A 14,970-nucleotide genomic window follows, 5' to 3' on the forward strand; every position below is an offset into this window, starting at 1 on the left:
TAACCTTGCGTCTCGCCGAAGCCATATTATGGAAGAATTTTGTGTTTGAATCTCCCTCCCTCAACCAGTGTTGTTTTGCCCGTTGTTTCCAGTGTGTTTCCTCTCTGAGGAGGAGTTCAGCCATCTCTTTTCTCGCCTTCTTGAGCTTCTCAATGGAATGCGCATCAAATTTCCCTTGGTAGAAGGAGATCTGTCGCTCAAGATTCTTCTTTTGCATTCTTTGGTTGCTGTCCAGATGCTTCGCCCATACAGAAATAGATTCAGAGACCGCCATCAACCGTTCAAGTATATTGATATCATAGAGGTTGGTCCAACAGTCGCGGATCACAACGGGGAGTCAAGTTCATAGCACCATTTGTTCTCGAAGTGAAACCTGCGAGTATGCCTAGGATGAGCAGAGCCTTTGCACTTTAGCAGGAGTGGAACATGATCTGAGATAGTGGCCGAGACCGGGAGCAGCACCGCCTCTGGAAAGAGATTTTTCCAATTGTTCGTAGCCATACCCCTATCAAGCCGTTCCTCAACAAAATGGTTTGTCCCCAATCCACGAGACCAGGTGAACTGGTATCCGCTGAGAGGTATGTCTGAAAGTTCGCACTCCATAATAGCAGCTCGAAAGCCTTGCATGAGCCAATTTGGATGGTCGACTCGTCCACGTTTATCTCCGGGATCGAGGAGGTCGTTAAAATCTCCTATGATGATCCAAGGGAGAGTGTTCAAGCCTGAGAGCCTTCGCAATAAATTCCAGGAGTCTCGACGGTTTTGCCTATCGGGGAAGTCGTAGTAGCCGGTAAGTCTCCAGTTTCCAATAGCATCATTGATCTGCATATCGATGTGATTCCGAGAGTAGCCAGTGAGTTTGCAAGAAGAAGTGGTTTTCCAAAGCATGCATAGACCCCCGCTCCTGCCTGCACAGTCCACAGAGAAACAGCCTTCAAAGTTGAGTCGAATTCTGATCTCCTCGATTCGTTGACGTTGGGATAATGTTTCGCAGAGAAAGATAAAATTGGGCTTGTGAACTCGAACGAGTTCGATGAGCGTCGGAATCGCAAGGGGATGGCCCAATCCCTTGCAATTCCAGCTGATGCAATTCATTGGGCCCGGCCGACTCCACCATTGGAGCCCGCCGATACAAGGTCTGATTCATCAGAGACATCCACGTGGATTCCAGCAGGGAAAATCTCAGATGATGTGGAGGTAATCATGGCATGAGTGTTAGTGCCACGTCGTCTTTTCCTTTCTTCAAAATTGATAATTGATGAGTCATCTAATTGCATTAACTCCCGATCAGTTGGAACGTTACTGATATCCCGCAGCACCAGGCTGTGCGTGATTTGAGGGATTGGATCGCTGGTATGACGTGATCCCATTATGGGGAGAGATTTGCTCCCGAAATCACGTGCTTTCCGTTTCGGGTCGGATTGTAACGGCTCGCTTGAAACCCTAGCTTCCGCCGCCGCCCCGCTAGGGTTGGAGCCTCCATCGTCAGTTCGGAGCCATTTGTCACCGGCCAGAGACACACTCCGCCGATCAGCTGCTTTAAGCCAAGCACCCCATTCCCTCTCGACCTCTTTGACCTCGAGCGTGAAGCGGAGATTGCAAAAGTTTTCAGAATGTCCAAGTCTTCCGCAGAGAAAACAGAAGATGTTGAGTCGTTCATACTTGAAAGAAACCTGGAAGGAGGTTCCGTCTGTGTTCTTCAATCTCTTGAATCTTTTGAGGGGTTCTGCGACATTTATGCCAACTCTGATTCGCATGTATTGCCTCCAGACTCCAAAAGAGTTGGTACTGTCATATTCAAGAAAGTTTCCGATGAAGTTCCCAAGGAGTCTCCCTACTTTCTCAGTTAGGAAGCCTGCCGAAAGATCATGGATTTGTATCCAGAAAGGTAAGGTGTCAAGGGGGACTTTCGATGGTAAGTCTCCCTTCTTTAGTTTGTGAAGAATGAGAGGGAAATTTCCATAAGACCAAGGGCCATTATCCAAGATACGCTGAAGATCCAGTTCATGAAAGAATTGGAATATGAATCTGCTGTCCCCAATATCTTTCATGAAGACTCCTTTCCCGGGTCGCCAGATGCTTGCCAGTCTGCTTCGCATGAGATTGAAGTTTATCGGCTGCTCAGTGAGAAACCGGCCCACCAAGCATAGTTCAACCGCTACCGTGGTGTCGTCAACGATATCATCATCAATGAGGAGTTCGTCCTCTTCAGCAGATAGTTTTAGTCCGGCCATGCGCTCCTCCATGAGTGGAAGGGTTGATAAACTGGTAGAAACTTGAATGAAAAACGAAGGCTCTCAACGAAGGAGAGAGGGACGACGGCTCTCAACGAGGGAGAGAATGTTATTAAAGTTGGTCATAGGTGTGACATATTAATTTAATGCATTCGCTATTAAATTTAATGCATCCGAAAATAATAAAAATTTTGCTCCCTTCAGGATTCGAACCCAGGATCTGCATTCATCCACCAAGATGATGCATCCACCGTAGATCTTGATGATCGAATGGCTTAAAATGGTTCTCCGTTCTAATTTTATTTAGTGGTTCTTATTTGAACCTCTTCCTATATATATATATATATATATATATATATATATATATATATATATATATATATATATAAATATATATATAACGTACAGCAAGAAAAAGATTCGAAAGAATGTCGTTATTTCATTGTGACAGCGACGGGAGGGGTCGAGAGCGGGCGGAGGTGGAGGGCCGCCGCGAGGCTGTGTGGCGGAGATGTTATTAAGGATAGTTTTGTCCCTTTAATTAATCATAAAATGGCCTTTAATCATAATGGGTAGAAATTATATATTTTAATATAGTGTTAATAGTCTTTAAAAAAAAGCTAAAGTGGTATATGAAAAATGTGTATTTTTAAATAAAAAAACATTAATTGTGTTTATACTCAAACTAAAGTGAATGAATTAATATATCCTTGATGTTTATGGATCGATTTGTTGTTTGCAAAAAATCGTGCACTTTTCTTATTGAATAGTAATTGTGTAAGAAAAATGTAAAAAAAAAAAATATAATCATGGCAGAACTATTATATTTTACGGTCAATGGTTATTTAAAAAAGTGAGATTCATTTTAATTTAATTATAAAATAATGTATTATGCCCTCTATTAAAATGTGAATTAATCCCTAAATAAATAAAATATTTAAAACCATTTTTTTAGAATGAAATTTAATTTTTCACCAAAAAATATAGGTAATCGATCGGTTTTCTCGCCCTCAAATAACTAGTTGCCCCAGCCCCAACCGACTACCTATGTGTGACTATTTATTTTACAATTTTTACATAGGAACTTTCAAGTTAATTTATTCAAAAAATATACAAACATGCTAATCAGCAGTTAATTAATTGAATTTAAGGCTATTACTGGTGGATTATTTTAGTTTCAATAATACTTCGAAACTAATTTAATTTAATCATTTATCCATGAATTGTGAGGTGACGCCCATTGAAATGTGAGTTGCCCGTTACCTTCAAGTGTGTGCTGCACATATTTGTCGCATATTGTAGGCATTAAATTCAAAAATCTTTATGATTCTCAATCAATATCAATTTTTTTTCAAATTATCTGCTGAAAAAATTTAAAAAACGTATGTGTAAGACTTCTCTCTTATAAGTATAATTGTGATACATTAGAAGTAATTTAGTCAATTTGAGCATAAACATAACATTTTTATTAAAATGGATATTTTTTACATACAACTTAAAAAATGGACATTTTTAAAGTTGCACCTTCTTTTTTGATAAATTAACAATATTAACCACTAATTAATAAGTAGTTAATTATTAAGATTTTTTCTAATTCCAATTATACCCTTAAAATTGATTTTATTGACATTTATTTCTCTTTTAATATATATAGATGTCTTACACTTCTAATAATGACATATTAACACATTTAAATTGAGTTTGTTTTCAAATATTGAATGTGCCCACGAACAATGTTGCAGCTCGGCTTGGGCAACGTCTTGACTTATTTGGCATACAAATTACACACAAGCTTTGGGTTGTCACTTCTCAAGTAAATTTTCTTGTGCTTTTATTAAGTGGATGCATCCTATGTTTAAAAACGAATTTAATTAATTGGTTCTAATATGTCGAACATTAATAATACTAGTATGCGCGCCCGTGCGATGCATGGTTAACATCAAAATTAAATGATATTTAAAATAAATAAATATAATTAAAATATAAGTAAATGTAAATCATTTGTTTAAAAGTGAAATAATTCACATCAATTACTTAATAAAAAATATGAATATGAAAGCATATGAATTTTTAATTTTCAATATTTGAAATATTTAATTTTAATTAATAATGAGTACAAATATGTAAATTTATCCGTTTAAATACAAATTTTATAAATAAAGTTTCCAAAAAATTGATTTTTCAAAAAGAGATAGGATTTATTTTCATAAATAACAATTGCCAATTAATTACGTAAATTAAAGAACTTTAAATTGAGCTAATATAATAAAAATAAAACAAAATTACTATAAAAAAGAAAATAAAACAAAATTACTATAAAAAAAGAATAAAGATAAAAAGTCGTAACATTTTATTGAAAGAAAGAAAAAAGAAGAGTGGAGAGAGTAGAGAGGAGAGATGAGAGAAAAAAAAATACACCCTCCGTCCCATTATTCATGACACGTATTCCTTTTTGGGTTGTCCCAACCTACATGACACATTTCCTTTTTTGGAAAAAATCAGGGGTCATTTAAGTATTAAAATATTTGCTAATTACTACCTAATTACATTTCTCTCTAATTATACTCATTTCAATTTTAGCTCTCTCTCTCTCTCTTCGTCTCTCATCTTACGCTCTCTCTCTTCGTCTCTCATCTTACGCTCTCTCTCTTCGTCTCTCATCTTTCGCCAGCTTCACGCCGCCGCCTCCGGAGAAGAAGCCCGCGGCGAAGAAATGACCGGCGGCCGAGAAAGCTTCAAGCTTGCGAAGGAGGGGGCGTCGCCGACAAGAAGAAGCTTGCTCGCTGCTACCAGTAGCCGACACCTTTGGCCTCACTCCTTCCTCCAGCGCGCCGCCCTCCTCTAACACGCCGCTTTCCTCCAGCGCCGCCTCCATCGTCGTCGACATGGTCGGCCTCGCGGAGAAGAAGCCTCGTGGATTTAGGGACGAAGGGAAGTCGACGGTGAGTTTGGGGATTTAGGGCTCCGATTTGGGGCTCCACCATCTCCCACTGCCATCGTCCTTCCACCGCCGTCGTGCTTCCAACGATTTGGGGGATTTACTCGCGTCGTCCACGTCCGCCGTCCACCCGCGTCGATCTGCGCACCATGCCTTCTCTCTTCAAAATTATTGTGTTGATTTGATTCTAGAAATTTTTAATTTCGATCTTGTTTGAAATTTTAATTTCGATCTTGGTTGTTGATTTTAATTGTTGATTTGGAATCTTGCTTGTCGATTTGGTTCTTGGAATTTCTGGAAATTTGGTTCTCTGAAATTTGGTTGTTAATTTGGTTCTCTAAAATTCTGAAAATTTGGTTGTTGGAATTTTGCTTGTCGATTTGGACAGTGGCCGGAGAGGGGCCGACGAGGGGGATGGAGAGGGGCCGACGAGGCGGCGCTCGCCGGCGGCCCCGCCGCCGTGTACCGGTCCGGCGAGAGAGAGGCCGAGAGAGAGTGAGTGTGCGTGAGAGTGTGTAAGTGTATGTGTGTGTGTTAATTAACAATAACAATTCCCTTCATTCTACTCTTCTTAATCTCCGTGCCCAACAGTGTTGTCCCATAAATAATGGGACGGAGGGAGTAATTTTTATGATTTCAAACGATTTTACTTTTTCGAGTTAATTTTTTATATATATAAATTTTACATCAAATTAAAGATCTTGTCATGATCTTTAGTTTAAGATCCATATTGAATATTTTTTATTAATCGAATTTGACGATTTTTAGAAAAGAACAAAAAAAGGAGAAGTGAGAGAAAAATTCATGGAAATCATATTTAATCAAATACTAATATGGATGTTAAAATGGGTGAGAGAACGTATAGATGAGTGAGAATGTGTGATAGGAGAGAGAAAGTGTGATAAAATAGGTGATAGATGAGAGAGAAAAATTGGCGCAAAAAAAGAGCCGTTAGAAACTGATGTTTCATATATATATAGATACGTGAATATTTTGAATTAAAAAGTGATAACTACCCTAATACAGAATATTTTTGTAAAACATCCAAAATATGATTTGAAATTAACATGGATTCTACATCTCTGTCTCCGCTGAATCCTATCAGGTGATCGTTAGAGCTGCATTGTTTGTATTGGTTCATCGGGTAACGCAATATCTATAGTTATCTATACACACAAAAGATATTAATTATATATATAGGCAAATCGCGCGGTAAGAATAGTTCAGCTAGAGAGACTTTATACATGCATACATAAGTGACTTAAAATGGTGATGTTCTCTTGTCGAAAGGAATATTTGTTGTTTGGCATTGGGATTAAACAGCAGTTTAAACTTAATGTTTGAGTTTGTTGTTTGTCTACAGCTTTAAGTCCAAAATCGTATGTTTGAGTTTGTTGTTTGTTTAATAAATTCATCAGATTGAAAATTTTAATTTCTTTATGCCCTCATAACTATACCCACCTTTAATTTTAGATATATCAATTTAGTACATAATTGATCTTTAAAAAATCGGGGAATATTGTATGTGATTTTAGTACCTTCTTACCAATTTTGATACCCAATAATTCCTAATAACATTTGTGTTGTCTAGCTCTCAATCCCTTTTAAAATTAACACCAATTTTATTTTCGAAATTTGTGGGAAGTTAAAGTTATTATCAAGATTATGAATCTTATTAGGGAGTTCAGAAGTACGTACTATTCCAAAACAGACGAGCTAATATTGTTAAAACAGGACCTTAACTTTAATTTTAGTATTTTTGAAAAAGAGGATTATATGTTACGGAATTTGAAAGTGGAGACTATATGTTACGAAATTTGAAAATGAGGACTACAACTTCCATTTTTTGCATTTACACTCCTATTTAACATATCAAAATGAGGACTATAGCTTCCATTATGGCCCGAAATAGAAGTGTAAATATAAAAAATGGAAGTTATAGTCCTCAGTTTCAAATTTCGTAATTTATAGTCTCTATTTTTAAATTCTATAACATATAGTCTTTTTTTTAAAAATACTAAAAATTAGGGTTATATTATATTTTAACAATTAGCTGACAGACCTATATATATATATAGCTAGACTATAATCTGATGAGAATTCAAGACATTCCTTCATACCCATATTAATTTGTATGTATATATACATGCATGGTATTAGAAATAGTGAGGCAGTGATCATGTGAAGATACTAATTTAGCCAAATGACTTAAAAAAAGAAGTAGCAACAATAGACAAACTAGGACGGCGCCACACAAGTTTTAAAGTGGTCAAAACTTGGGGCTTAATTGGGAATCCCAAAACCCACATATCCAAGCTAGGGAATGAAATGATCACAAGCATCAAAGCTTTTTGTTTGCTTGTGATCACTATTAATTTTAGATCATTTTCATTTCATCCACAAAAATTAACCTCTCTCTTCATGTAATGACAGTAAATTTGGTCTTTCTAGATGCCTATCGATATTCACGCGCCAAGAATATTTCATATATAAGTCGAACATCACAAGAATGTTTTCACCATTAATTTATGATAACTACGCCTGCCTTCGCCTTAATTTAATACTAGCATTATTTTGGTATCTAAATCCAACCAAACTCACCTTAATTTACTAACGACGAAATTTCTGTTACCTTCGCATTTAAAATATTTTTTACTTGTCTTAAATAACTGAAAATCAAGAAACTTTAACATAACGTTGTCAACCCCTATTTGAATCATTTGTTTAATTTTTTTAATTGTAAACGAACCTCAGTTATTCTTTTAATTAATCCAAACGTTATAAGACTATGATTTGTAAGAAGCCTTTTTTTTCATATACTCCATATAATAAACACACCCCCACACGCACCACAGTATTATGAAATGACTACATAAAATGAAAATGCAATCAAGATTTCGAGATCTTTGTTCACACTTTTAACGTATGAATTTTCCTTTGAATTAATTATTCCCAACATTCTCTGACAACCAATTTTTAATTACTAACAGCAAGCAAACGAAATAGCCCTTAAAACTAGGGAGAACTTATTAATTAATTAATTAATACGAAAAAAAAATGTGTGGAGCTGATTTGGAGAATAATAAGGAATGGGATGTCTGGTCCGTACTGCCAAAATCTTTGTCGGGGGCTTCTTGTCTTTTTACTAACCACATCTTTTTTATTCCCTCTCTCCCTTTCTTTAAACTCGTAATATTTAAGAGAAAAAGAATAATTATATCTCATCTTCAGTTAATCCCATGCCATGTATCCAACGTTTTGTTGCTTGTCATTTTTCTCTCCCTATATTCCCCACATGTTAATCATATTTCTGTTTTTTAGTAACCTTGTTTGTATTATTGTGATTTGTGTTGTTGCTATTTAGGTTTTGCTTTTAAGTTCATTTGGTTTCTATGCGTTATTTTGGTTTGTATTTAATTAATACCGATTAGGCGTTGGTTGGACCATTTCGCCGGTTCATAACTAATCAACTGAGTAAACTAATTGTTATAATAGTTTTATAACAGATTGATGTTAGTTTTAGGGTTAAATGGTTGTAATATTACAAACTTTACCTGAAATATGTTTTGCTCACTATCTTAAAATTTTCTATTTTTTTATCACAAACTTTGATGTTAATTTGTTCAAATTTTCAACCGCTTTCATTTTTCCCCAATTCGAAATCGAAGTGGCGGTGATGTGGCTCGCCGACACGCGCCATATTTATTATCGTCCGATACTTTAAACGCAGCGTATCATTCTTGTACGAAACTGCGTCGTTTTGTACTCATTTGTGGTTAAATCTCTAGAATTGAAAATCAAAACCATAAATTATATATTTCATTGTTGCATTTGTTACCATAAATGGTTCTTCTCCTTCTTTCTCATTTTCTCCTCGCGTCTTGCAATGTTTTTCGCCTTCTTCTTTCTCTTTCTTTGTCCAAGCGAGAAGATAACAAGATGTCTTATTCTTTCTCTTTCTTCTCTTTAAGTTCGAATCCAGAGTTTATTGTTTGTGGGTGTAAAAAGGTCCAGGGTTCAAACTACAATCAACTTCAGAATGCATATGATGACATTTGTTGTATTTTGTCCTAGTGTTTATTTGAAAAAAAGAAAAAGAAAAATGGTATAGAGGCTGAGTTTATGCAAATTGGTACAAAATATTGAAACCAATATTAAGCCAAGTGCTTGTCAACCATATTAAGCGATGGGCGAGAGTCAACCACCTATTCCAATGCAAAAAGACGTCGGTGGGAGAAAGAATGCGGAGATGGAAACGGTGGAAAAATTGAACAAAAAGTTTGTGATCATTACAAGAATCGGACACATAGACAACATATTTTGATGAGGAGTAATATATGCGGAATAGAGGAATGTCTTTACCAGTAGGATCACAGGGAGCAGCAAGGTAGCTTTCGTCAGGGGAATCATCCTCGCCAGAGGAATCGCACTCGGCAGAGGAATCACCCTCGCCAGAGGAATCACCCTCGCCAGAGGAATCACACTCGCCAGAGGAATCACTCTCGCCAGAGGAATCACACTTAGCAGAGGAATCGTATTCGCCAGAGAAATTACACCCGCCAGAGGAATCGTTCTCGCCAGAGGAATGGTTTTCACCAGCGGAATCACCGAGACGCAGGGAAATCTCCCGGCGTAAAGGCGATTTTACCATTATGCCCCCGACCACGCCAGATGCATGCTCCGGTGCCGATTTTACTTTTTTACCCTCCATATGTAATATATAAATATTAGCATACGTGCTCATATGTAACTTACGCTATCTTCTACACTCAATACAACAACAGCTTTTCTCTCGTTCTAGCATTCCGTTTACTCCCTTTATCTTCTCCGGTCAATCGCAACTAGGTATAACTCACGATCCATTCATAATTCACCGATTAGTTAGATATCCACCCTCTTATGTCTCATCATATTTAATGAATATGTTGTCAATATTATATAGACAACACATTTGTTAAATTTGTTGTCTATGACCTCTCTTAGACAACATATATTAATTTATGTTGTCTATTAATATAATAGACAATAGGTATTTCTACTTCGTTGTCTTTATTCACGCTGATAAACAAGTGTTTTAAGAATATGTTGTCTATTATATCACAAGAGAATATATTCTTAAAACAATAGTGTAATTTTTTTATATAAACAATGAAAATTGAGATTATACAGCGGAAAAAAATAATAATAATAAAAAGCCCTAATGCTACAGTGAAACAAAACAATGCCCCTAACACTAAGATTATACGGTAGAGTGAAACAAAAAATAAAAAGCCCTAATGCTACAGTGAAATATCGCTGCTGCTACAGCCTTCACCACGGCGGCGTGAGGCCTCGCTCGTCCACGTCATCGCCAATCCTTCCCCGGCGCTACTGCTACAATTCCTCACCACGGCGTTGTTGCTATAGTTCCTCACCGCGGTGCTGCTCCGTCCCTCACGCTGTTGCCGTTTTTTTCCCGGAGCCGGTCGTCCCTCAGTCTGTAGGTGGTCGTCATGCTGTCGCCAATTCTTCCCCGGTGCCACTCATCCCTCAGCCTTTGCAATTTATTTTATTACCTCTTTCTCTGTTAGATTTGAGAGTATGGATGATTGGAAGAATGAAGTTCTTCATTTCAATTTCGCTTGAGAAGTAGATGTCTGTGTTTGTGTGTGTTTCCGGCTTTGTTGTAGTCTGGCTTGAGAATATTATACTGCTCTTATTTATGATGATTTTCGTTTCTTAACTATGGGGTTATTTGTCTGAATCTTTTGATGAGATTTTTAAGAAATAACCCTTTATGTTTCTACTTCGAAAGCCACTCAACTATATACAGATTGGAAACATGATCTGAACACGCTTGCTCATCCCAGCCTGATGAAGAAAATACTCAGCTCAGGGTCGGAGTTCCGGGGGCTCATGATTTCATTTACAAGGATTTGGTCAAAATATAGCACCATGGATTAATTAATGAACTTCAAGGTAAATTTGATTTTTCTGTTGATAAAATTTTGTGATTATTTGAATACATCCCAAAATACTATTTTTAATTATAGCAGTTGAAGAACACAAATAATATTGCGATGCTTATAATTAGTGTTTGTTAAATATATTTATGTATGTTGTTTCTGCTCTCGACTTTCTTAAGACTGCATATCATTCTGTTTTTTCGAAAACTTCGCAAAAATCAGGGTATATAGAAAATCAGATGTTTGTGCAGCCTCTCATATTATGTATATGCTGCCTTATGATGTCAGGTGTGGATAATCTACAAGGAATCTAACTGGATTTTGTCAGTAATCTGGATAGTTTTGATCATATGTTTTGGAAGGTATGGTTTGATCTTGCTCGTTCCGGTTCCATATTTTTCTTGCTCTATTTGCTTATATGTTTTGGAAGGTGTTGGTATTCTGATCACTTGCACATCCTGTTTTCCTTCGCCTCAAATGTTAGCCGACAGTGCTAAGGTTTAGTTTTTGCCTTTGCAGCATCACCATTGTGCCTACATCGTTATGCGGTTCTTATAACTGACTCCTCAAGAATCACTCTTAGATCCTATCTACTTTGTTTTGCTCACAAACAAGAAAAGGTGAGTAGTTAATCATCAATTGCTTGAGATCATTGAGTGCTGATTAACTCTATTTTGAATTCTATAATTGGCTAAAGTTTTTTAAATAGGGTCGAGGAATAGTCATATCAGTTATTGCAACTAACAAGTTATACAAGAAGTTAAATGGGGGAAACTAGCTAATTATCTGATTTTTCTTCTTCTTCTATAGAAATTCTTGCGTTCTGTTTCTCTCTTCGGTTTCAGGTTAGAACATATACTTAGTGAAGATTAAAATGTGCCACGGCCATCTTCCATCCTTGTCTCCTTCGATTACTTCACGTGTAGAAGTGGCTAGTAAACAACAAGCTGAATACTAGCCGATTCGAGCTTGGCTATTTATATATTCAGCTGTTCAATCTCATCTTGAGCTTCTATTTTGTGGCCGAGCTCAGTTTGCCACACGATTACTAAGCTCGAGCTTGAAATCGTGTTCGAGCTATGAACAAAAAATTTTCAAGTCACAGGCCACAAGATTACTAAGTATTGTTTAACTTTTGTTTCTAATGTGTTCTCAGAAATCGTGTTTTGATTACAAAATTATCCTATTTGATTTTGTTCATGTAGGTTCAAGCTAGTTAGATGGTTGATTGTTGGATGATTGTTCGTGAATGAAGATGTAATTAGTTGGAGATTTTATTAGAAATTTTTTAGTAGATAAATAAAGGCGTAACTAGAGACGATACAATTATGAATTTTAGTGGTTTATAAGTATTTTTTTATTATTTGTTACTGGTTTATGAGTATTGTTTGATTATTTGATGTTTAAGTATTTTAATTTTGTTATATATATTGGTATTATAAATCAAGGATGCAAATATATTAGATATATTTTTTTAAAATTTTACCATATAATAGACAACAAATATTTCACGTTGTCTATCATTATATAGACAACGGTTAATATCTCTTGTCTATAACCACTAGGTTTGTTGTCTATATTATTTTAGACAACATATCATCTTTGTTGTCTATTAGCTTCCATTTGTTGTCTATGTTTAAATAGACAACAAATAATATATGTTGTCTATTAATTATTTGTTGTCTATTACCTTCCATCTGTTGTCTATCTTTAAATAGACAACATATAATATTTGTTGTCTCTGAGCACCCCAAAATAGACAACACTGGCCTCTACAACAGACATTTCCCACATAGACAACACTAAATATATGTTGTCTATGTGCTAAATTCTTGTAGTGGATAAAATATGAAAATTTTTAAGAGTTCGTGAGCAAAACGTATTGTTTACCTCATTTTTGGTTGAGATTTGCGGTTCTTGGGACGCAAGTTTGAGCATGCTCTGCGCATATTTGTGTTATTTTATACTTGCTCAATGGCTTTGTGTGTGTTCATGTTGTTTTGTAGGGTATTGTGGTGTTTTTGGCGTTTCGCGAAGTTTTTTGTTGATACGTCTTGGATCTCCCGCTTCGCAGAGTTGTACGGGGGTCTCGTTGCCAGGTCAGCGAGTCGGGGGGTCGAGGGCGGCGAAGTCTCCCTTGCCTGGGGGTCCGGGGGGGCGGAGCCGCCCCCTACCCAGCGTTTTGGACGTTTTTTGAACGAAAGCTGCAGCCACCATCGCCTCCGCGCCCACCGTCGCCTCCGGCGCTCGCTACCCACGTCACCCGCCGTGTCCTTTTTGGCGAAGGGCATAGGCGGCGGCGCCGCCTCGCGCCGCCCGCGTATTTCTGGCAGTTACGTTTTTTGGGGTTTAAAACCCTTTTTCTAGGGTTTTCTTCCCATTCTGGACCCAGCCAGCCCCCAGCTGCGGTTATTTTTACTATGTTTACTTAGATTTTTGATAGAGAGAAACACATTAGGAACTATTGGATTACGCTCGATCGTCGTTTTCTTGAATTGGTTATAAGTACTCTCTTTTGATTTACTAGTTTCTACAAGATTTCTTGGTTGTTTATTTTCCTAGATAAATGAGCATATTAGATAATGATATTTGATGTTTATTTATGCTATTGACAATTCCATCGCTTAGTTAACGTAGTTAGATCGTTGTTTAATCCATTCTTGAATTCTCCGTTGGTAGTTATTAGATTTCATCAACACGTTCTTTAGGATTAATGGTGATTGGTGTTCTTATGAATTTGGATGCTTGTTCTTCTATCTTGCCTAGATAATCGTTGCTTTATTATTGTTGATTTAATTACTGCTTTCTAGAGTGCTAGCTAGATTAGAACCCTAGTTCTATATGCTTTCTTATTGTTTCTTTGCATGCTTCCTATCTTTTGCCTAGATAAATTTATATGCTTTATTTTAATTACGCATTAGTTAATCGGAGAGAGAGTGTCAGCTCCAAACTTTTGATTAGAGTGTTTAGGTTTATTTCCTATTTTTCTGTGCGTAGCATGATTAGAGCCATGTTTAGCCTTCCTTGAGAGATGACTTGGGTTAGCTTACTACACTAGGATGACCTCGTACGATTGCGAGTCAATCCCTTAGGTGTATTGGGTTGAGTCACGTATTTTGACCAAAGTTTGTAATTTTACATGTATTTAACCCTAAATTATATTAAATCCATGTCAGTGTTACGTGTAAAATTAAAATCCACATTAATGTCACGTCAATTTTATGGTCATCGGAGGAAAAATTGAACAAATGCCAAAGTTTGTGATAAAAGTAATTTTTTTAAAAAAAATCATAGATAAAATGTATTTCGGACAAAGTTTGTGATATTACATGCATTTAACCCTTAATTTTATCATATGTACATATGATCAATTTAAAGATTGAATAAGTACTAAATTACATGGAGAACTTTGTGTGTTAATGGGTCTTGTACAAAATGTGATGCTCTTTTTGGTTCCTAAAAAAAAGTACAAAGTGTGATGCTGCTCATGATGAGCCTAAAAATATTACAATAGCAATTGTTGTTGTCGATTACATAGATCGATCAAAAGTATAGTCAATGACTAGCTATGATATTGCTTCAGGAGGTGTTAACGTTATTCAAATGAGAATGAATTTGGAATGTTAGATATTCAAATCATGTGATTTATATTTATTCAAATTAATTATGTATTATGATTAGGCTTAACTAAGAATAGCTAATCCGAGAAACCATGATCAAGTGAGGGATTAAGAAGCGGGAATAAAGAAAGGAGATCAATATATAAAAGTGGTTCGAATGTTTGCTCTGAACCAAAAGAAAACTTAAACACATATAAAAGAGTCACTCTTAATAAACTTGAAAGGATCAAGAC

The 14,970-nt window shown here is 36.3% G+C and overlaps 2 protein-coding genes and 1 long non-coding RNA gene across 3 annotated transcripts; 1 reads left to right on the forward strand and 2 right to left on the reverse strand.

The window, feature by feature from the left end:
* Window positions 1-324: 324 nt before the first annotated feature.
* On the reverse strand, window positions 325-1,095 carry LOC131003294 (uncharacterized). The gene has a single exon (XM_057929799.1). The coding sequence runs from the start codon at window positions 1,093-1,095 to the stop codon at window positions 325-327; it is 771 nt and encodes a 256-aa protein (XP_057785782.1).
* Window positions 1,092-2,246, reverse strand: LOC131003295 (uncharacterized). The gene has a single exon (XM_057929800.1). The coding sequence runs from the start codon at window positions 2,244-2,246 to the stop codon at window positions 1,092-1,094; it is 1,155 nt and encodes a 384-aa protein (XP_057785783.1).
* An 8,133-nt stretch (window positions 2,247-10,379) lies between these two features.
* LOC131003299 (uncharacterized) lies at window positions 10,380-13,679 on the forward strand. Its single transcript, XR_009094601.1, has 4 exons — window positions 10,380-11,130; window positions 11,406-11,479; window positions 11,637-11,737; window positions 13,124-13,679. It is a non-coding gene; the product is annotated as an uncharacterized LOC131003299 (long non-coding RNA).
* The last annotated feature ends 1,291 nt before the right edge of the window (window positions 13,680-14,970 follow it).

Source organism: Salvia miltiorrhiza, unplaced genomic scaffold, assembly GCF_028751815.1.
Source record: "Salvia miltiorrhiza cultivar Shanhuang (shh) unplaced genomic scaffold, IMPLAD_Smil_shh original_scaffold_188, whole genome shotgun sequence".
NCBI lineage: Eukaryota > Viridiplantae > Streptophyta > Magnoliopsida > Lamiales > Lamiaceae > Salvia > Salvia miltiorrhiza.

Coding starts and splice junctions, on each gene's coding strand:
- LOC131003294 (XM_057929799.1), bottom strand. CDS start 1,095: ATGAATTGCATCAGCTGGAATTGCAAGGGATTGGGCCATCCCCTTGCG.
- LOC131003295 (XM_057929800.1), bottom strand. CDS start 2,246: ATGGAGGAGCGCATGGCCGGACTAAAACTATCTGCTGAAGAGGACGAA.